We start from the raw sequence: 22,787 nt of genomic DNA, 5'->3' as shown, positions 1-22,787 counted from the left end.
ATCAGGCTGGATATGAAAGATGCGATACATTGGGAGTAAGGTAGATTGCAGATTGGAGCGAAGGCGAATAAGGTGGCGGATGTTCTCAGTCGGAAATCTTCAATGACGATGGTGAATATGATTAATCGGGAATGGAATTTGCTTAAGGAAAATTCAAATTCGGAGTTTAAGCTAGATATGAATGAGCTGACTAGTATGATGGCTGCACTTAGGATTGAACTGGAGATTATGTAAAGGATTAGAATAATGCAGCAATCAAATTTTGTGATTACAAAGGTTTGCAAAGAAGTAGCAGAAGGTAGAAAGATCGAAATTTTCAAGTACCGGATGATGAAATGGTAAGGTTTCATGGACGTCTCCGCGTGCCCAAAGAGGAAATTAGGAATGAGATTTTGTCAGAAACGCATAGGAGAAGATATAGTATCCACCTTGGGGGTACGAAAGTGTATCGTAACCTTCAGCAACATTATTGATGAAGTAGAATGAAGGTTGATATCGCTAAGCACGTCTCGAAGTACCTGGCGTGTCAGCAAGTGAAAATCAAACGTCATAAGTCTGCAGATATGATAAAACCTTTAGAAATTCCCAAATGGAGATGGGAGCTTGTTATTATGGATTTTATACAAGGATTGTCAAGAACGTCAAGTAATCACGATTCTATTTGGATAATAGTGGATCGATTGCCTAAATCTGCGCATTTTCTGGCTGTGCGAGTGGACTATACATTTGAAAAGTATAAAGGCTTATATGTTAAATAAATAGTGCGACTGCATGGAGTGCCTATGACCATTACATCGGACTGAGATCCAAGTTTCACCTCAAATTTTTGGAAGAGTCTCTAAGTGGCACTAGTAACGAAACTTCAGTATAGTACTGCACTCCACCCACAAATAGATGGACAGTTAGAACTGGTGATTCAAGTGTTAGAGGACGTGTTGCGGGCATATATGATTGATTGCAAGGGTAATTGGGATGAGAAGTTACATCTAGTGGAATTTGTTTATAATAACTATTTTCAGAAAAGTGTTAATGACCCCATTGAGGCTGGAAGGGCTTATGGAACATTTGTCTATTGGGGCGAGGTAGGAGAACGGAAGTTGACAAGATCGGAGTTAATACCAGTTATAACTGATACAGTAAGGGTGATATGCGATAAGCTAAGGACTGTTCAAAGTCGTTAGAAAAGTTATGCAGATAGGCGACGTAGACCATTGGAGTTTCGGGTCGGAGATCATGTGTTCCTCAAGGTATCACCAATGCGAGGAACGTCCCGCTTTGGCAAGAAAGGCAAGCTAAGCCCAAGATATGTAGGACCGTTCGAAATCTTGGAGCGAATTGGATCGTTGGCGTATTGTCTAGCATTGCCGCCAAGGTTGGCTCAAGTATATAATGTATTTCACATGTCTATGTTAAGGAAGTATGACCCGGATCCAACCCACGTTTTGAACTACGAAGAGAACGACTTGGATGATAGAGTTTCGTACGTGGAAAGACCCGTGAGAATTGAAAATCGATAAGAGCAGGTATTGCGAAATAAGATTCCTCTCGTCAAAGTTGTGTGGCAACATCATGGGACCGAGGGAGCCACATGGGATAATGAAAAGTTGATGCGACACCAATACCCCCATTTGTTTGAATAGTTGGGTTGAATTGTAAATTTCGAGGACGAAATTTTTAAAAGGGGGGAAGAGTTGTGACATTCCGAATTTCGGCCCATTTTTGGGATTTATAAAACGTGTAATTCGTCAGTGTGCTTATAGTAAAATCTCGCCCGGGAACTGATCACTCCCGGTTATTGTTTTTAAAATTGAGATTTCGCTAGAATCGCACTCGATCGAATTTGATCGTTATTTAGAGCCCAAACTTTAGTGTCAAATTTCTCGGGGTTTCGGGACGAGTTTAATTGGACGGTGTCGATATTATTGTGGCCAACCTCGATGTTACCCGGGATAAATTAAAAGTAAAATTTTGATCGGGTGCGGATTTGGACTAGTAGACCTTCCTTGCAATGTGTTTTTATTAATATCTTTTGGCCCTTTTCCCATATTATTAATTGGGATTTTTCGGGGACCGTCGGATCGTTTTCGGATTTAAACCGTGGCCGTTGAATCGCGATTATTGCGATTTGACCTTTGCTTCTCTCTCTCTCTCTCCTCCCCTCTTTTCCCGCCGGCTCCCTTGCGTGCCTGACATCCCATCCCCTCACCAACCCCACTAACTCTCCCTCTCTCCTCTTCCCTTTTTCTTTTTCTTTTCTTTTCCTTCCTTCTCTTCCTTCCCTTCCTTCTCCCCCCCCCCCCCCCCCCTCCGACGCTCTTGCTTTTGGTTTAGCTTCTTCCTCTGCAACTCGCCGCCGGGACCAGCTCAGCCGCACGCTGCGCCTGACCGCGCGTTGCTGCCGCCCGCCTCGCCCAGTTGTGCCGTCCACCACCGTGCCCTTTCCCCTCGGCCGACTGCCTTTCCTTCCTCCCCTCTGTTCGCGTGAGCAGCGCCTCTCGCCGGTCACGCCCGCCGCCCGTCTCCGCCGCCCACCGCCACTGTCTAGCACCCCCAGCCGTTGGTAGCCGCCTCCGTCAGCCGCCATTTCCGCTGGGAACAGCCCCCGTGCAGCCCACATCAACCGCTCCCTTTGCCGTGCTTGTTTGCCGCCGTTCGTCGTCCGTTCGTCGAGCCTGAGCCGGAGCAACCCGAGGACACCGCGGACCGCCCTCGTCCTCGCGTCGTCGCCGGCAGTAGCCGAGTAAGTTAACCCCTAATCCCGTGTTTAGGGCGTTAAACTTGCTTAGGATAGTTTAATTTATGTTTAGTTTGTGTTAATTGTGGGTTAGTGGTTAATTAATTGTGTTTGGGGTATAAGTTATTGATTAGTTTATTGTTATTGATTATTATATGAAATGTTATTATTTTCGGAATTTAAATATTATTTTATTAGTTAATAAATTAATTCCGAATTAAATATTATTATTTTATTATTAAATAATTAATTTCCGAAAATTAAATAGTATTATTTTCGGAAAATTTTCTAACGTTAATTGTGATGCCAATGTTGGTTTTTGCCGTATAAGATGGCGTTTTAGAAAATTATTTGAATGATTTTGATTCGAGAAAATATTTTGAATTCTTTGAAAAGAAATTATTTTCGGATATTATTAAATAATTAAATTCCGAATTTATTTATTATTATTTCGGAAAATTTATAATTTCAAATTATGATTTCTAGTTTGAATGTTGGCGTTTGTGCCGTGATTTGTCGTATAAAATTATTTTTTTACGACAAATTGTTTTGATCGGAAGTTTTCAAGAAAGTTTACGAGATTATTGGTATTAAATTATTTTTATTGTTATGCCAAGAATTGATAGTGATGTTTTGTGGTTAATACTTGTATCGTTATCGAAACTTGCGAGATTGATAGACTGTTTGCATGTGTGGCTAGTTTGTATTATTGTATGACATTGGATGAGCACTATTCATGTATGCATGGGCTAATTTAAAAAGATAATAATTGGCCGGAATGCTTGTGTGCTCGTGTGGTCACACGTTAAAGCCGTCTTGCTGTGTATCGCTTGACGTTGCCCTATTTATCGGATGCTTGGGGATAATCTGGAGTGCCGATACCCCGGATGCCTTGTCGCGGCCCGAGGTCGGACTTGATGCTCCTTACGGGATACCATCTTACTGTGTATCGTTTGATGTTGCCGTATTGGAATGCCGTCATCCTGTGTATCGTTTGACGTAGCCGTGCCCGACGGGGCGGGACGGAGCCCGGTTTTTACCGGTAGACCGCCATCTTGCTGCGTATCGCTTGATGTGTGGTGGCCCCGAGGGGGCGTAATAATTGGAATACGTGTGATGCATAGTGCTTGATTATGGGGTAGAAACTGCTAGGCATGGTATGGGACGTGCCCAAGCGGGTTTTGCCTTATAATCGAGACACGCGCGACTGTGTTGCATTAATGCATGGAAAATCTCGTTAAATGCTTCGAGTATGTGACATATGCATTTCATCAACGTGTGTACCAAGGCGAGGTGAGGATGCCTGTGGTTGTTAATGATGTTGTTGTTGCCGTTTCGCCTGTTTAAGGACCCCCGTGCGAGTTGGCCTCCTAAGCGGGGCTTAGGCCGTTAACTTATTGAGACGTTCGTCTCATTCGTTGTTGTTAACCCCTTTTTCAAGCCTTTAGCTTGTTGTCGCACCCAGTTTGGTTCAGGGCATTTGGAAGCTGGTTTTTTCTGAAGTTCAACCTGTTGGTGGAGTAGATTAACCCTAGCCTATACTCTTTTTGCTGGTTTTGTGGTAGCGCCCGAAGTGGGCTTGTAAGTATGTTTCCAGGGTTAGTTAAGTAAATATTAAAAATGGCTTTTATTATGACTGGTTTTCCCCTGCTATCCCTGATTTGATTATTGTCTGAGGTTTGTTGTGTTTGTGATCGTTTCCGCTTGCGTAATTCAAAGATAAAAAGAAAAGGGTCGGCGACGAGTCCCGGGTCGTCGCATCATAACGATCATAGCGGGATGTTTCGTATCCGTAGGGTTCGGGGCGTGACAGATACGATCCTACTTAGAGTTTATGAAATTAAGATTTCAAGTCGTGGAATGCATCTTGATTTAAGAACGATGCTCCATCAAAGTTTATCTTTCTGTTTCTTTGTATTGTCGTTTCCTTGCACGTTTCAATTTTTTGTAATTTTGTTTCATGCACTTTTCATTTTGATGTATATCAAATCAATGTAATCTCAATTCTCCCAAGCGGTGCAAACATGACTTTCACCCATGGTCTCCTCCTGGATCAAAGCATGATGGCAAACTCCACTCGATAATTGCGAAGATCCACGAGAATTCTTGTTGATTCTAGGATATCGATAAGCATTAAGGGCCTACTAATCGACCATCAACCCTGTTACTACCATTAGCGAAAATACCACAGAAGTCCAATACCTTACTATGGGAAGATCCTAGAGGAAATCCATAACTTGAACCCATTGACAGTCTAGTTGGATCCACATTTATAAAATATATATATGAGCCATTGAGTTTTCGACCCCAAAAAAAAAAAAAAGCCATTGAGTTAAGGGAAATACAAGCAATTGAGTGAAGGGTTAACTCAATGCTATCGGTTGCTTCTTTTAGTTCAACACATTTTATGTGAGATTTCTTTCTTTCGCACTACCACTTACATGTGAATTGTAACCGGGGTTGGGAAACATTTGTTGGTGAGTGATTGGGCATCTATTATCTCTTTTTCGCTAATTAAAGTAGAATCATCTCGTCTATCTCTCCCTATGGTGTAGGCACACCATTGAACCACATAAATCTGTTGGGTCAATAAATCCGTTTTGTCAGTTTTACTTTTCAGCATATGTTACTCGAATTGTTTTAGGTTCGTCTACGCTTCCCATTTGGCGTAGCACTTCATAATCACAACTAATTATCTTTGGTGGGTTTTTGAACTATATCCACTGGTATTCCCTATGATATCCCACAAATGCAAAGAAAACATTCCAAATTACATACATAATAATGTAATGTTTACCATTTCCTCAATTTAGCCTCATCTTGCTTTTGCAAGGAAAAGAAAAAGGAATTATTCCCCTTGCCTTGCCAATTACTATGTGTTTACTAGAGATTTCGGCTCTATTCAATCCCATAGCTGCACACAACCTTCACTTCCCAGTCAACTTGCATCGGATATGGATCGTAGGGTTATCGTGAGGAACGGATCATATAAATTGATCATAAGATCTGTTGCATCCAAATCAAGCGTATCAACTTATTTGAAATTTACTTAAGACTACTTCATTATAGACTAAACATTTTTTCTTTTGGATTTTTTTCCATCTTAGGAAAATGAGTCCTAGGCTCATGACACACCCTATTAACCTTATGGATCCGGTTACATGCAAACTTAAGCTCGAATGAGTGCCCCAACATGGTTAGTAGATTGGGGAACCATATTCATGTTGTTTTTCTTCTTGTTGTTGTCATTTTTATTGCATCTACCATTTCATAATTTGATTATTCAAAAGATAAACGTTCAGTAAAAAAAAAGGCAGTAAAAATGTTGTCTTCTTCATCAACTATTATCCTCCGAAAACTCAAATCTTTTATTATCATATATGCTTAACGAGGACCCTTAGCATAGTTGCAAACATGACCATTTGTACAAACTCAGATCTTGTTCTTGAACCAGAAAACGCCTTTCTTGGACCCGCCATCCCCGCCGCCGTCCTCCTGCTCCACGTAAAGGCACTCTCTAACCTCCCTCCAGAGGGCTTTGACGATCGGGGTGGAGTCGACCCGATAGTACGAGCCGAGGATGGGCTTGATGGCTCGAGTCGCCTCGACCGCGTAATAGTGAGGCATGGCAGGGAAGAGGTGGTGGACGACATGGGTGTCGGTGATGTGGTTGAAGACCTTGTTGAGGATGCCGTAGTCGCGGTCCACCGCGGTGAGCGATCCCCGGAGCCAGTCCCACTCCGACGCATCGTAGCGGGGGATGTCGGGGTGGAAGTGGTTCAGATAGCTGATTAAGGTGATGAAGCCATTGACCACCAGCAGCGGTCCTCCATAAATACACATTAGCCATAATACTCCTGAGCGGAAGTAATAACACATGATTAATCTTCATAGATACTAACAAATTCAAAACTCAAATGATTAAAGATATTCACCATCTCTCATAGTAACAAATTTTTGCTGTCAATGCAACAAGATGTCCCGGTTTTAATGATGATGGATCTAATTAGGAGTAAATTACAAAAGGTTTGGAAATTATTGCAAGATTAAATTGTACTAAACTTATAAGGCTACCAATTTATTGCACAAAAAATTTTCAAATCATGGCGAACAATCCATTTTATCATATCAGGTCACCTTATTAACATTTTAAAGGTAAAAAAGAAAACATTTTTTCCCCTCATATTGATGTTTTTATTCACAAAATTCCTAAAATTGACCAATCCCAAGTTTTATTCTAATGACTAGCTAGAAATTATTCTGACAAAAATCTATTTAGTTTGCTTCGACGATCTTTTTTTAATAAAAAATAAGCCCACAGACAAAATGTTTCCATATCTTTCTAGCTAAATTAACAAACAAATTCACAACGCAATCATATAAGAGGATTCACAACGCAAAGCACGCATACCTTTCGCCACGGCGACTTCGTAGAGCGCGTAGGTGGCCAATATCACCGCCAAGTCTGAGGCCATGACCTGGACCCTCTCCCTATCGGAGAATATCTCGCAGAACGGGTCGAAATGGCTCGCGAACCGGTGGTACGGCCGGCCGGATACATTCATGCTCACGTATAACGGCCACCCGAAGAGCAACGCAGCAACGATAGTGAAGACCCGGCCGGGCGGGTTGTTGAACCGTTTGTAGTACCACTCGACCTTCTCCTTGGGCCAGGGCAGCAACACCTCTTCGCGCTCGAGCGAGCCGGTGTTGGCATGGTGGCGGCGATGGCTGTACTTCCAGGAGAAGTAAGGGACAAGGAGGGCGGCATGGAGGAGGAACCCGACAGCATCGTTGACGAGGCGATGCTCGCTGAAGGCTCCGTGGCCACACTCGTGGGCGACGACCCAGACGCCGACGAGGAGGCAGCCCTGGAGGAAGAAGTAGGAGGGCCAAGCGACGAGGCGGCGGGCGACCTGCGGGAGGAGGGGGATGAGGGAGGAGGCGGCGACAGCGAGGAGGAGGATCAGGACGAGGTCGAGGAGGAGGTATGCAGAGGACAGGAGGAGGGAGCGGCGGAAGCAGTGGGGAGGGATGGCTCTCTTCAGGTCAGCGATTGTGAACGGTGGCTTCTCGGAAGGGGCGCGGTCGCAAAGGGGCGACATGCCCTTGACGTTGGTATCAGCTGCGTCGACACCGACCGGCTTCGGCTTTACGCTGGCGCGCATTTTACCTTCGACGCCCATATATTAATCGTTGTCGAACTTGAGAGAACAAAAAGAACATCAATTCAAAACCTGAATTTTTAAATCGGCTTAAAATCTGGAGCAAAAGTAAAAAAAAATCTCTAAATTATGCCAAACAAAATTAACGAGAAAAGGTAATCTCTTGAAATCGACCATACTCACCCCTTTCTCTCTCTATCTCTCTTGCATGCGATTCTTAGGAGGGGGAGGGTATATGTATCTAAACCAATTTTTCTTCCTTTTTTTCTTTTTTGGGTTTAAGTAGGTAATCTACTAAAAGTAGAAGTAGAATATTATCAAATGCGGAACTGAATTTAATGACAAAATGATGTGGAATTAATTAGACTGCAGGTTGTTTTAGCCCACAAGTGGATTTTGACATTATTGATTGGATCATTTTAGGAAGAAAATCTGTCTTCCCCATTTTAGTGATTCAGTATCAGATTATTGTCCTCAATAAGACATGATGCCGGTTGATGTCTGTAGTTACCCAGATTACACCACTTAATTACCTTGTTAATTTTTATGAATGGGATTCTGATTCACATCACACACGCACACACACAAGATGAGAAAAAAAGATAATGACACAAACAATCCCTCAACTTTGGCCAAATGTGATATGTGATTCATGATATTTTAATTTGTTTAATATAATCCCTGAATTTAAGCTTAATGTTCAATGTGGTCCCTAACTTTTAGTACATGTTCAATGTAATCTCTGAACTATATGAAAATGTTTGATGTAGTCCAACATTGAATATTTTCATATAATTTAGAGACTAAATTAAATATGTATCAAAAGTCAGGGATGATATTGAACATATTAAAAGTTCAAGGACCATATTGCATATTAAGTAAGAGTTTCGATAAGAAGATTCCTTTACCAATGCAATGTAGTCCACTCCATTGGTTAGAACAGCTCCCATTGAGTCTCTGCACCTATCCTATCCTTTTTTTTTATTCTCCCTTAATGAGCCCTTATTGTTTTGTTGGTTTTCATAAAACAGGATTTGGCTTATTATTGGCCATCTTTAATTCCAGGATTTCTCTGAATTTGAAAGTTGTCACTTAGTAGGTTTCCATACCAAGGCTCAATGCAATTAAGTCCGTAGCGTCTACCAATTTCGCCATATCCCCCCTTTATTTATGTTGAAATCATGCATTTATTCAAATTAGATACCGATTTTTTTCTTTTTCTATACTATATAAACTATGCAAAAAAGCATTCCTTCTTCTTTGAATGTATTGCCTATTTTATTTAATAGCTTATTGACCACATTGAATAAATTAAAAGTTCAAGAATCACATTGGGTCAAAATTTAGGAACTGTTTGTCATTTTCCCAAAAAAAATATACAACCGGTGTACTTAGTTCATCTTTACAACAATTTACTTAGTGCTTTATTGATAATACATTTAAGTTTAAACTCGTATAGAAAACCTGATCCAAATAGGTTTTCTAGTTTGGACGATTTCCTAATTTGGGTAAGTTTTCACATTTGAGCAAGTTTGGCGGTTGAATCTTTTCGTAGAGTAGGTACTGAAACTCAAATTGAACCATTTAATTTGATTTCTTTGTCCCGTGAAAAAGTTAGATAAAAACTCAAGTCCTGAAATATGCCTAAGTGAGAATAAAAAAATTCTATAAAAACCATTCAAAAAGTCAACCGATGTAGTTTGGTTATTTGGCCAAGACAGAATAATTGATAATATGGCCGCGTTCTTCTATGCGTGCTTGGTGCGATAATTAGAGTTTGGTAACTATGGTTTAATATCTCATAAGTAAATTAAGGGATAATTATCAAACTAATTTCAAACCTATAGTACTAATGTCATTCGGTTCTAAATTTTTCTATTTTGTCAATTTAATCAACTTTTTCTCTAAATTCCAATATCCGACAAAACGACATTGTTTTGGCATTATCTATCATGTTTTAGCCACATAGGTCATAAAAAATAATAAAAAAGTCACGTCAGCGTTTTCAGTTAGTCAAATTGGACAGAGTTAATAGAAAGACTTGGTTGTACAAATTTGACAAGTTTTAAAACTTAATTGCACATTTCGAAAGTTTTATGACTCAATTGCACTTTCATGACAAATTTTATGAATTTTAGTACACTAATCCCTAAAATAAATAAACAAAGTTGTAAACGCTTGAAGCATAAGTGATAAAATCTAAGGGCTCATCAAGGATGGTGGTAGGGTTCGTTAAGTGAAGTATTACGAGATCAGTCAATTATTTTTAAATTCTAAGCTGTTTAATGAAAATATTTTTTATTGACTAATTATTTCAAACGATACAAGCGATCATTATCAGAAAAATATTTTTCAAACCATTCATTTTTCTCGAAACAAACGAAGTTTAAATGACTTGGCCAAACCTGATCGACATTGCCCTTCGAGGCCTTTCGACATGGGCGGGGCGGGGCGGGGCGAGTCGGGTCGGGCAGGGCCCTTGATCAGGTATTCAATCAATAACTTTGATTGGATACACAGATAAAATATTTAATATTTTTTTCTTGTTTACCACTATATGGAATCCTTATCCAAAAACAAAAACATTAAATGAACATTTCGCTATCTTTTCAATAACTAAAAACGAAAGGTTAATCAAAATTTAGAAAAAGAAAATGAGAAAAGGAAGAAGTTGCTCGTTATACCACACGAATGATTAAAGAATTTCATCAAGTGTAACTTTTTCTTTAATAAAAAAATCCTTTGATCCTTTTTCTTTGTCCAATTTTACTTTACTCTCTTAAAATCCAATATGCATTGGCTAAATGGGAAATTTGAAAGTGAGACAAAACCCGCCTTTGGCTAAAATATATAGTTATAAGCTATAAATCCACGTACAAAAGAAAAAAAAACCAAAAAAAAAAAAACAAAAATCCAAGTTAAGGGTGCTTTTGCTTCGCGAAAAACTCAATGATAAAGGAAAATGATTTTCCGAAATTTTTTTAAATTATTTTTATTTTTTAAAATATAAAATTTTTAATTCTTTTTTTCTTTTCTTTCTCCTCCTTCCTCTGCCGCGATCGATCGACCGATCGACGACAACCCCAGGCGAGCTCGAGCTCGCCGACCTCGTGTGAGCCACAAGCCCGCCGACCTCGGGCGAGCCGCGAGCCCGCCGACCTCGGTCGAGCTCGAGCTCGCTAGCCTCAGGCGAGGTCGAGGCAAGGTGGAGGCAGTGAGGTCCTGTCGAGGTGGAGGCAGCGAGGTCTAGGCGAGGTGGAAGCGGCGAGGTCAGGCCTCGCACGACATCAGCAAGCTCGAGCTCGCCAAATCCCAGCAAGACTCGAGCTCGCCCCGTTGAGATTGGCAAAACTCTAGCTCGTCGAGATCTGGCGAGCTCGGCCTCGCCTGAGGTTGGCCATCATCGACCCACGCTTATGGCCAGTTGCCAGCCGCCAAGGCCGGCGACCGGCACAGGGAGGAAGAAGGAAAAAGAAAAAAAAAGATTAAGAAAAGAAAAAGAAAAACAGAAAAATAAAATATTAACAAATTTAAGATAATCAATTACGGAAAATATTTTCACCTTCCTAAATTTATACGTAAATGGTTTTTTTGACTGGAAAGTGTTTTCGATTGACCAAATCATTTTCGGACAACCAAACGGAGGATGAAAGTCCAGAAAACACTTTCCCGGAAAAAAATTTCACCAAAACAAACACATCCTAAGTTGCATTTGCACCATCAAACAATTGGCCGCACTACCACCTCTTTCTATATTCAGTTAAAAACCAATGTTCTATAGTCGATTGTAAACGCACAGAAACTCAAATTGAAGAGAGTGATCTAATCACAAAAATTGAACAGAAGCATGCCATCTCATGATATTTAGTCATACATCTACGAAGCACCGCATCAGGCGACAAGCGCTTCACATAGGATCCTTTCCGTAGAGCTACACGGCTGAGGATGCACGACTACTTGATCTACATCTGACTAATGTAACACCTAAAGAGCGATCTTTCCTTCGGTAAACCTACACATACATGTGAGAGGAATATACAAACATCTGATATAAGCTCTCGACGAAATACATTTGACATACAAGAAGCCAATCGCATATTCTCCCTAAAGGAGCTCGACTACCATGACGTACTTGAAATTTTATGCGCTATAGGACTCCGAAATCTAATAGGACCTACAGAAGTTTCAGGGTTAAAAGAAATGACCCGCCACTTTGAATCATCGTAGAGGAGCAGGTGTCATCATCCAAGCTTGACCTTCAGGATCTCTCCGGGATGGAATCGCAGGCCAAAATTTTGCTCTACTTCCTGGAATCTTTAGCAAGCGCCTGAAGAAGAAGAATCATAATCAAGATCCATCACATTGGATATGAGTGAAAATCAGCGACTAATCCGTAGGCTCCTGATCGGAAAATTAAGTCTCGAGAATTGATTGCACTAGACATGGAATATAAGTGCTACTCGTCAAACCTAAGCTGAGCTCTTGATAAAATTGTCTTTCAACACAACTACTATTAGGTTCGGAAAATTGCTGAATCATGAGATTGGCATTACATATTATTGGCCTCCACCTGGTGCAATAATTGGAGATAATATGAAACATAAGAGATGAAAGCAGAGCTCCAAAATTTTCAGCTTAGAAAGAAAACACTATCAATCATGGCCAATGTAGTGACTGCCCGTGCCTATTCAAGTTAAGAAAAGCTTTCAGGATGAGAAGCAGCAAACATGTAATCTCTCTCGTGAAAGTTGAAGCACAAAAAGTTAGGGCAGCACAGTCAGACAACGGCAGATCAGATAAGCAAGACCTGCCCATGGATGGAGAGAGACACATATGGACAGATAGACAGACGGACGGATGGACGGACAGACACAAACGGATTTTAAGTTCCACGGAATACTTATACATGAATGAGATTTCAAACTAAAGACAAGCCTCATAGAACCAAAAGTTGCAAAATTATAAGGCAATTTCCTAATTGAACTTTCAGGACAATTTTAATTAAAGGCACCTCAGGTCAACAAAATCCAGAAAATAAATTACTGGTATTCTCACAGGGGCGCATAAATGATATAAGTACTATGTTTTGCTCTCCCATTTAAGTAATCGTTAACAAACCTGATACAGAAAAATTATGAACTGCCATTCTGAATCTGAGATGGACATCTGTCATCAATGGAATTGGAGTTTGGGATCTTCTCAAGAGAACGGTATTGGAGGCGAACATTTTCTCCACTTTCAATAATCTTCAGCAAGTACCTACACCAAAGCTCTTAAAATTTAGTAGAGAGAAAAAGAATCCCACGAACCCTTTGTCAGTACTAGACATTCCCCCTATTGTTTTCTTCTGTTACAAAGATTAGGTTTCTTCCCATTGAGAAAAACAATCATACATTGCCTACAATAATGAGACTGAGGGTCACTCGCATCCAAGCAAAATCTTAAAAAGGAAATCAATACCCACTGCCCCCAGGGCATAGGCCAGCCAATTCACTTGCCTTAGAAGACGAGACCTACCACAAAAAATCCATTGAACTAGGCCACAAAAAACTGCAGCTACATTGTTAATTCTGATGCCTTTTAGAACTTATTACACCAAGGATAAGAAAGCGGCTGCTTCTCTATACTATTTGCTGCCGATTGAAATTGCTATTTCACCGTTTCAGACAACCATCGAACAGGGGTCTTTAACTGGTGATATTAGAGCAACCAAAAAAAACTGGTGATATTAGAGAATTGACCAGAAAAGCCGGCATATTAGAGAATGAAAGCTTTTTCCTCATGTCTTTAACACAATATGGAGATATAGCAAGTGTTTCCCTGAAGATCTGATATAATCTCAGTTCAGAAAGACTATAAAAAACGCGAGAAAGAATTGAGCAGTGCTCATCAAAGCACCTCTGACATTACTAGCTTGAAGACACACTAATCTACACATAATAAGAATTAGTTTTAATAAACACTGACCACACCAGAGAAAGTCGAAGTGAAAATCAAAAGCACTTACCAGCCATTAAGACATTGGGATGTGATGATTGCTTCCTTACCAACAAATTTTTCCGGTGTCCTCTTGTTCCCCTGCACAATTTGGAGTGCCACCTCAGCGTTTCCTTGTCAATCAGTGCATCTAATGTTCATCCTAGGACGCAGTGAACATCAATTTGTGCCACACAGGTGGGAGTAACTAACCTTTATCAGAACTTTCTCGTTTACTGTAAATGGATATTGAACCCCTTTATGCAGCCCATTATCAACACCACTCTCCCCATTTTCCTGGTGTCCACATAAGCAGTCATCATCAACGTCATATGTAGAATATATTCAGTTGAGTTAAGGGGAAGGGAAAACCTGACTCCAAGCAAGAAGGGAGAGAGGGGAAGAGAGAAAGGGGAGAAAACAACTAGCGAAGGATGTTCTACGCATACATTCAATCCACTAAGATTAACAAGAAACATAAGTCTCCATTTTCTAAAACTCCCATAATTTTTAGGAATCAAATCCCTTCTTGAAGACAACGAATCCCTGCGAATCTATTGTGTCTACTACTAGCATCCACTGTAATGGTCATACATTTGACGGAAAAACAATATCATTATGGAGGTGCACTTTAATATTTGAATCTGCAACATTGACAAACGAAAGGTGATGCTAAAACAAATTTTTAATCTCTTCTGCTATTTCTGCTGACGATAACATCTTGTTGGGCATAAACAAACTGAATCACTATGACAAGGGCTCATTTGGAAATTACCCTGTGAAATCTTCTTGTTGCATCAGCTTGATCACCCATCTCTTTTCTTCTCTTGCGGAGATGCGCATTATGGAAGAGCCTTCTATCATCCTCAAGCTTTACAGCTGCAGCTGCAGCTCTAAGAGCTGTTTAAGAAACAGAGTTTACAACAACTTAGGAAACTTCATTTTCAATGGGCCAGACTATTAAGTCCAATGTATCAAGCCGGTTGCAAAGAAACAACGGAATAAACTTCTATGCAAGACATTGTGCCGACTCACGGCGCACAAGTGTCCATTAAATGGAAGATGATGAAATCCCAGAGGACAATATGACAAAAATAAATGAAAGAGTGAACTTGAAAGTACCATGATTCGGAATCAAAGAATTCCCCTTAATTTCTGCACTGCAGAGAGTACATCTTGACTGCCAAAAAGAATACGACTGCAATTATCATTCTTATGCCTTCCATTAAAAAGTAGTAATTCCATCCAACATAGTGGTGAAGAGGACGTTTCAGATAAGAATTTGACACCACAAGGGATGATATCCCCCAGGACACCAAACTTTTTCTTACATATAACAAGTGAAAAAAGCTCATGATTGAGGGTTGGCACCCCCCATGGTGCCTTTTCAATGAATTTCACTTTACCAAGGGGGAGAAATCGGAAAAATCAACTGATGTCCATCTAACATAGCTAAAAAAACTAGTTATCTGCTTGAAATTCCATTGAGATGTTCTTTACAAGTTTAAAAAAAAAAATTCCCTTGATGAGAGCAAACAATTTTCCCTAGCTTCAATGACAGGATGCTTTTTTAATGGAAATATATACCCCATTTGAGAACTCTCGATCCTCAAGTTAATAATGTTCCTGCAGGCTATCGTCATTACATACAATGATTAGGTCAAATGACGTAAAGCAGCATTCTGTTGATTTCTGAAACAAGTTTATTTTCTGAGAAAATATTTCAAAAGCACCAGTAGAGAAAACACATTATCACAATTTTGGAAGCCTATGTTTATACAATAATTTGCTTAGGAAGATTTACAGCATAAGATTTAAAGTACATATTGGAATTCCTCACCGTCTCAATTACTCTTTTCAGCATGAAACCACCAAATGAATGGCCGCATGAGACAACCACAGCATCTTCAAGGAATGCACCACTATAATTTTGATAGATCGACATGAGAAGAAACAGAAAAGAAAAAATAAAAGTAATCAACTCTTAACTTCCATCCTGAATAAACCAGGAATCAATGAGTGAACTACAAGCAGCCAGCAGTAGAACCAAGAAAAGAGTCCAATCAAGTAGAACAAGCAATTTGAGATGTACAAAAGCAAATAAAATAAAAGATGAACAGGAACTTAACAGAGTCATCATGAATGAATATTAATGAGTTTTCTGAACCAGGAACAAAACTTTCACAAGCACCAAGAGTGCCATAGAGAATAAAAAAAATCAGTCTGGAAAAGAAACTAAGTTCACAGCAGACAGAATAATACCACAATTAACTAAACTACGAAAAGGAAAATAACCAAGGTAGGGCAATAACTCACGACAAAGGGTCAGAGAGGACACTTCTTAATGTTGGCTCCTTATTTGAATTATTTCCAGGTACCTGTGAATTTAAACATCCGGCTAAGAACACAACCATTTCAACAAAACTCCAATTAAAGGGAATATCATCAGGTACAAATAAGCAGATAGAACTGTTTTTGAGTTTAATTTGGTGAAGAACCACAAAGTGAGTCAATATAAATTCGAAAAAAGCTCTCAGTCAAGCAAATTGTTGTTACTACTATAGGAAGCAATTTATCTCAATTCACTCTTCAAGCCAGAAGAGATCAAAGCAAACCCATGGCTTCAATAAAGCCAGCTATGACATCTCAGGCAACAGATGAAGCAAGTTCCCATTTCCTCTTCAAACAAAACTCTTCTCTTGACCAACAATGAGAGGGGTATCTAGTCTTTTAATCCCCTTGGGGCTAATGTTGCTAATATACTATCTTAAGTAGCCGATGTGTGAGGAAGGAACCTCTCATGTGCTTTAAACAACACACGGAGAACAGATGGCCATTTTATGAAATCCCATGAACAGGAAAGATGAGCTTGAATCGAAAACGCCAAGGAAAAAGTTTTAGATCCTCTATCTTCTTCAACAAAAGTAATGTTACCTTAATCATGGGCAGATGATCAAAGGGCCATTTACTAACAAGTGGAGGCCATAACAATTGAAAAGCACCTCCGTAAGTTTACTATGTTGCATACTTTGTCTTTCCTCCTCTTTTCTCGCTATAAACCTGGTTCATGGTTACCTTCTTATAAGCTAGTAAAGGCTCGATAAATAAACACATTTATCCTGCATTACGTAGGATAGTCTCATGATTTTTCATCAAGAAAACATTAATCTAATATGGCTCTTCCACAATTCTTTTATGTCAAAGTATGAACTCTATTTCTATTTAGACCTTTTTTTGGTTCTAGGAACCCCAATGCCACAGGACAATCACAACTTCAAAGAGAAAAATTCTCCTCAAATGGATCCCGCCACGTTGATCTTAGTTTCGCATTGTGCTCAACCAAATGCCGACCATGCATGCAAGATCCATACATACAAGGTCTTTATTTGAGGGAATAAGCCCAACGCCAACTCTAACAGCATTTCAATCTCGTCATTCTACATACGAGCACTTATACAAGATATTGTGACATTATCATCAATCAAGAGAACACCAACTTCTCAGACGTACTTTCTAGTCTTTTCTTTTTCCAGTAACCATACATTCCTCAAAGCATCAGTATGACTGCACTCAATGTTCAACCAAGGTGACATTTAACTGTGCGAGTTCCATCATTACTAGCCTTTACAGGATGCTTTGAGGCAAAAAAAAAAAGGGGGGGGCAAGTGAAGGAATGAACTTTAAGGAAAAGACATCAAGGGAAAGGAAGAAAAAAAGTGAACCAGAAATTGATATGAGAAGTATTACTTTAACGATTCGATCCTGAAACCATTTTAGTGTCACGTCGAGCACATGTGTAATTTGAAGCATACTTCACATTATTTGCTTATCTGACAGAATGACATTAAGTCCATATTATGGAACTTTGCCTCCAGTTTTTATTCTTTTCGTTTACTCTCTCTTCCAATTCACAAAGAACTACAATTGCATCCCGTGTTTTCTTCCCTATTCTTCCTCTTTTTTGTCATTCATATTCCCTCCTGCTGAACCACAAAATTTCCATTTTGCCTGAGCCCATTATAGCACCAGACTCAAAAAGGTAATTGTGCTACCGAGTAATTGCTTTTTTGTATGTCTTTCCCAATGTCACGAGTAACTCACTCACTCCTTTGCTTTGCTAAATCAGCATTCCAGGCATCATACCTACTCAACTAAGATGCTTATACCCTACAGTGTCAATACTACGAGCTTTGCAAGCAATTTCTCTTTCTCTCACCAAGACTCCATCATCAAGCAAAAAGCACACACCGAGGGATAATATAAAATAGTTACTGCTAATTGACCGTCAATTAGATGAAAAAACAAGATCTCAGAGCTGAGTACTCGACTAAGCTTATAGTTACATCAGTTTCCCCTTATCCATCTTGATAGAATAATTAAAATATTAAATCACGCCTTCATCTAACTTAAGCTTTTAGAACAGTTGGTAGTTGTTCCACAAAATCTCACATGGTATCAGAGCTGGAGGTCCTGAGTTCAAATCTTTCTAGGCCCCATTTGCCTTCCCAATTAATTATGTCCATGCTTAATATTAGGTAAAAAGACCAGACTAAGCATGAGGGGGAGTGATAGAATAATTAAAATATTAAATCACGCCTTCATCTAACAGCTTAAGTTTTTAGAACAGTTGGTAGTTGTTCCACAAAATCTCACACATCTCAACCAAGGCAACTGGAATCGGTCATTGTACTGATAAAATAGTTCAAAAGAAATTGTTCAAACAATTTCAGTTTGTCTCTTTGGGACACTGCCTTTGGAGAAAACAACCAAAACACAACAGCCCTCAGTAGAGATATCTCACACAAACATTCTCGGGGTTGGGGCACAATGCATCCTCCTCAGCAGAAAGGTCATCCATAAACTGGCTGACTGATACTGGTACATAGCTCTGAGGAATGACATGGCCTACGGCTGCTATGGGAGAACAATCTAATACAGCGTTGCTCTGAGGCATGAGCCTGAAAGCCAATGATGTCCTGCAAAACATAAGACATCACCTGATAATCATGGACATTGATATAAAAAAGACTGACTTTAGCATCACAAAGCCATAAAAAATTGGGCAAAATAAATTCATACCTCCCACCACCAAAAGAGCCAGCAAAGTAATCTGGCGCAGCCCTATGCAATGCAGCGGGACGAAGGCCAGCAGTAACATGACTAAGTGCCTTCCCTGTCACCAGTAACAGATCTCCAAAAGACGACCCACCATCTGCTAGGTACCAACGGCCATTGGGGTCAAAAACCTAACAGGTGAGGAGGGATAAAACCCAATGAGCACCACATAGAGATATCTATATACAAACCTCGGAAATATGATAAGCAGTAGACTTATGAAAAGGAAACATGGAAAAACACATGTATTTTACAGATAAGTATTGTCTCCCAAGACCAAGGCAAAGCTAGAGATCCAATGTGCTAAATTTTTCCGTGATAGAACGAAGTTACCTGTACACCAGGACTATCCGAGGAAATCAATGTCAGAAGTCCCTTCTCAACCTCCGCATTGACACTCAGCTTCCCTCCGCTAATGGTGACTTTCCCATTTGGCAATGTGTTGGGTGAGTATGATGCAACAAGCACTGATGAAGACACCTCATTAGCAGGCAATGGGATATCATCCAGTAAATGAGTAAATACACTGCACAATATTTGTTCAGTAATTACACACCATTGAAAAGAACCAGAGTACAATGAGAAAAGGAAATCAATACAGCCATGTACAGGCAAATCCCCTTCTTACTCGCTTCGCAACCGGAGATGTCTCGCTATCGCACAAAGGGCAGCCCGAGCAACTTTTCCCATGCACTTAAAAATTTCACCCATGCAAGGGGGAGATGAATCCCAATCCTCTATACGTCTGCAACTAAGCAAATTCAGTCAGGGCTACGTTAAAAGCCAAACAGACGAAGGATAGCAATCTCTATCCACCATTGTAGCAGGAAGAAAAGTTTCAGAAGAACTAGGCACAATCATTCAAGAAGTTACAATATACAGACAGCCAAATAAAGCAAACATGTACTGCAGGACAGGGGTCTGAAATACTTCAGTCTTTTTTAAAAACTGGAAGTTTACCTAAGAATGTAATAGTAGTTGATCATCAAGAGACATCTAAGAAAACAACCTACTCACAGATGTCTATGTGTCCCTCCAACATTTTGAACATTGAAGACCAAACCAGAATAGGGAGTCACTCAAAGATTTTATATAAAGTACCAGTCAACCAAATTTATATCCACACCATCATCCCAAAGAAAATGTCTAGGAACTGGTATGGGAACCAAAGATGGCATTTTCTACAATGACGAGAAACAAGAGGAACTACGAAGTGAGGAACAATCAATAAATATGGATAACTTGGTACAGAGAAATTTCATCAGTGGCATTTATTGTCCATAAAATACTGGTATGGGAACCAAAGATGGCATTTTCTACAATGACAAGAAACAGGAGGAACTACAAAGTGATGAACCATCGATGCATATGGAAAACTTGGTCCAGAGAAATTTCATTTGCGGCATTTATTGTCCATAAAATACCGGTATGGGAACCAAAGATGGCATTTTCTACAATGACAAGAAACAGGAGGAACTACAAAGAGATGAACCATCGATGCATATGGAAAACTTGGTCCAGAGAAATTTCATTTGCGGCATTTATTGTCCATAAAATACTGGTATGGGAACCAAAGATGGTATTTTCTACAATGACGAGAAACAGGAGGAACTACGAAATGAGGAACTATCGATACATATAGAAAACTTGGTCCAGAGAAATTTCATTTGCGGCATTTATTGTCCACAAAATACTGGTATGGGAACCAAAGATGGCATTTTCTACAATGACGCGAAACAGGAGGAACTACGAAGTGAGGAACTATCGATACATATGGATAACTTGGTCCAGAGAAATTTCATTTGCGGCATTTATTGTCCGTAAAAACGATGTCAAAAGCATGCCAAAGGAACCATATATTAAATGCAAGTCCATAAAAAACAAATAGACCACAAAATGCCTTAGAGGCTAGAACTTGATTAAACAAGCTTGATCACAGTGCCTATTCAGAACCAGCATCTCGTTCCTTCAAGTTCTATGCATCACCAATCATGATCACACATATCCCATTTTCTGCACCTTCCTAACAACTACAACTTCAAGTATCTGTACAGACAAATTGGAGACTCGACTTTCAACCTTCTATAAGCATGAAGCCTCGATTTCAATTTCACCCGACCAGCCACCTCGTATCTAATTCTACATAAACCAGACCTCGGCAACAATCACAAACTCCAAACTTTCAGAAACCAAGTAAATAAAAGTCGCACACACCTCCCGGCTCTGTACAAGTAAACCCCGCGGGGACTCCCTTTACCGGCGGCTGGAGCCTGGGACCTCATCCTCAAGTACAACTTCGCAGCCTCCAAACCGCACCGCATCAGCGCAGCATCCTCCGGTCCCAGCTCGATCACTGCCGCGTTGTGACGCGTGAGCGACCCGGACAACGCCTCCACTGCCCTGAGGTAGGGGCCCGCCGGGGCCCCATCATAGGGCGCGATGTCGGAGAGCCGCACCCTCGCCATGGCGGAGGTCAGAGCGGCCTCGGCCCCTGCCGCGAGCGGCGGCACGGGCCCAGCGGCATCCCGGCGGTGCGCGGCGGAGGACAGAGGGGCCAGAGACGGCGGAACGGTCGTCGGCGTGGCGGCCGGGGATCGCTTGAGGGACGGGGTGGACGAAGGAGGTGGGGGAGGGGGAGGATTGCTAGGATGCGAGGCGGGTGCAGAGGAAGCCTGCTGCTGCATCGCTGTCAGGACCGTTGATCATTCTGAAACCAAATTTGAGATTTTGGTTCGGTTTCCCCTCGCGGGTCTCTCAAGATTCCGCCATAAATGCAGAGTGGTGGAGCTGAGACTGCTCTCTAGCCTCTCCCGCTTCTAGTTCGCAAGCATCGCCGTTTCTGCGAAATGGGTCTCGGGTTTCGTCGTCAAATTCATGCTTCTCGTGCAGAAAAACCTCGCTTGAAGTTGCGGCGAGAACGAAGGGAGACGGGGGTTTGGGCTCTAGGGGTTTTAGCAGCAGAGTGAGGGAAGCTCGGGCGATGGACGGGCGAAGGCGAAAGAGGAAGAGGAAGAGGAAGGAGGAGAAGAAGAGTGGGGGAGGGCGAGAGAGGAGTGCCTTTGTCCCCCCCTCTAAAACTTCTCCTCTCTCTTTCTTTCTCTCTCTCTCTCTTTTCAGAGAGCTATGATTGGAAGCTACCTCCCCAGAGATTTTTCCCTTTCTTTCAAAAGGTGAAATTTTTTTTCTTTTGCATGTTAAAGGATGAAAATGGGATTTCTTTCCAACAAAAAAAGAAAGTGAAAATGGACCCTCAGCGATGAGCGGTTATTAAAGTCCCGTTTGGTTCAGAATTTGTAAAGAATTTCTTCGGGCCCTTGACATCCCTAGATCGAATGCAAAAGGCGTTTGGAAAATTTTTTTGGAGAACTTTAAAGAAATGCACTGTTGAAGACTTTTAGCCTAAGGCGGGTTCGAATTTCTGGAAAGTAGCGTGGACATGAGGCACGGGGTGCCCCTTTAACTCATAATATCCAATCTCGAAAGGAATAAATTGGATTCTCAATGTATATTTTCAAATGATTTATTAATGAAATAAGTGATTGATTAATAAAAAGAAATTTAAAAGTATCGCGTTCTGGCTAATCATTCCCTTTTACAAATTAATAACAGAATTTCTATACATTTTCTTAGATAATTTTATTAACCAATCATTGTTGTATTTATGAAGCTCGTAAATTTACATCATGAACAATTAGTTTTTATAATCTTTTTGTTATCGAAACCTTATCCTTTTTTATATAATTTGTTTTTGGTCGTGCTTTTTAATATAATTAGCGTTTATGTTTTTCCTTAAAAAA

The 22,787-nt window shown here is 40.5% G+C and overlaps 2 protein-coding genes across 3 annotated transcripts; both read right to left on the bottom strand.

The window, feature by feature from the left end:
- Positions 1-6,166: 6,166 nt before the first annotated feature.
- On the bottom strand, positions 6,167-7,902 carry LOC115677784 (delta(12)-acyl-lipid-desaturase-like). Its single transcript, XM_030601007.2, has 2 exons — positions 7,146-7,902; positions 6,167-6,591 (listed from the first exon to the last, which is right to left on the bottom strand). Exons 1-2 carry the CDS (start codon positions 7,900-7,902, stop codon positions 6,167-6,169), a joined length of 1,182 nt encoding a protein of 393 aa, XP_030456867.2.
- A 3,820-nt stretch (positions 7,903-11,722) lies between these two features.
- LOC115675287 (uncharacterized) lies at positions 11,723-22,039 on the bottom strand. 2 transcript variants are annotated; one of them, XM_056313228.1, is made up of 13 exons: positions 21,205-22,039; positions 19,619-19,741; positions 19,324-19,516; positions 18,955-19,121; positions 18,677-18,851; positions 16,192-16,253; positions 15,716-15,797; positions 14,998-15,055; positions 14,651-14,775; positions 14,089-14,172; positions 13,907-13,977; positions 13,018-13,158; positions 11,723-12,226 (listed from the first exon to the last, which is right to left on the bottom strand). In XM_056313228.1, exons 1-12 carry the CDS (start codon positions 21,672-21,674, stop codon positions 13,032-13,034), a joined length of 1,737 nt encoding a protein of 578 aa, XP_056169203.1. In that variant the 5' UTR covers positions 21,675-22,039; the 3' UTR covers positions 11,723-12,226; positions 13,018-13,031. The 2 variants fall into 2 exon arrangements, with proteins under 2 accessions (XP_056169203.1, XP_030453749.1); XM_030597889.2 differs by having other exon boundaries at positions 19,619-19,735; positions 21,205-22,036.
- Between the last annotated feature and the right edge of the window lie 748 nt (positions 22,040-22,787).

Source organism: Syzygium oleosum, unplaced genomic scaffold (genome assembly GCF_021117445.2).
Source record: "Syzygium oleosum isolate NSW1041296 unplaced genomic scaffold, Sole_v2.1 Sole_v2.07, whole genome shotgun sequence".
Classification (NCBI taxonomy): domain Eukaryota; kingdom Viridiplantae; phylum Streptophyta; class Magnoliopsida; order Myrtales; family Myrtaceae; genus Syzygium; species Syzygium oleosum.
This window is presented reverse-complemented; position numbering and strand designations above follow the sequence as displayed.

Coding starts and splice junctions, on each gene's coding strand:
- LOC115677784 (XM_030601007.2), bottom strand. CDS start 7,902: ATGCGCGCCAGCGTAAAGCCGAAGCCGGTCGGTGTCGACGCAGCTGAT. Junction 6,592..7,145: donor CGAAGTCGCCGTGGCGAAAG/GTATGCGTGCTT, acceptor ACTTCCGCTCAG/GAGTATTATGGCTAATGTGT.
- LOC115675287 (XM_056313228.1), bottom strand. CDS start 21,674: ATGCAGCAGCAGGCTTCCTCTGCACCCGCCTCGCATCCTAGCAATCCT. Junction 19,742..21,204: donor TACTTGTACAGAGCCGGGAG/GTGTGTGCGACT, acceptor GAATTTGCTTAG/TTGCAGACGTATAGAGGATT. Junction 15,056..15,715: donor TGAAAAGAGTAATTGAGACG/GTGAGGAATTCC, acceptor TCTTTTTGGCAG/TCAAGATGTACTCTCTGCAG.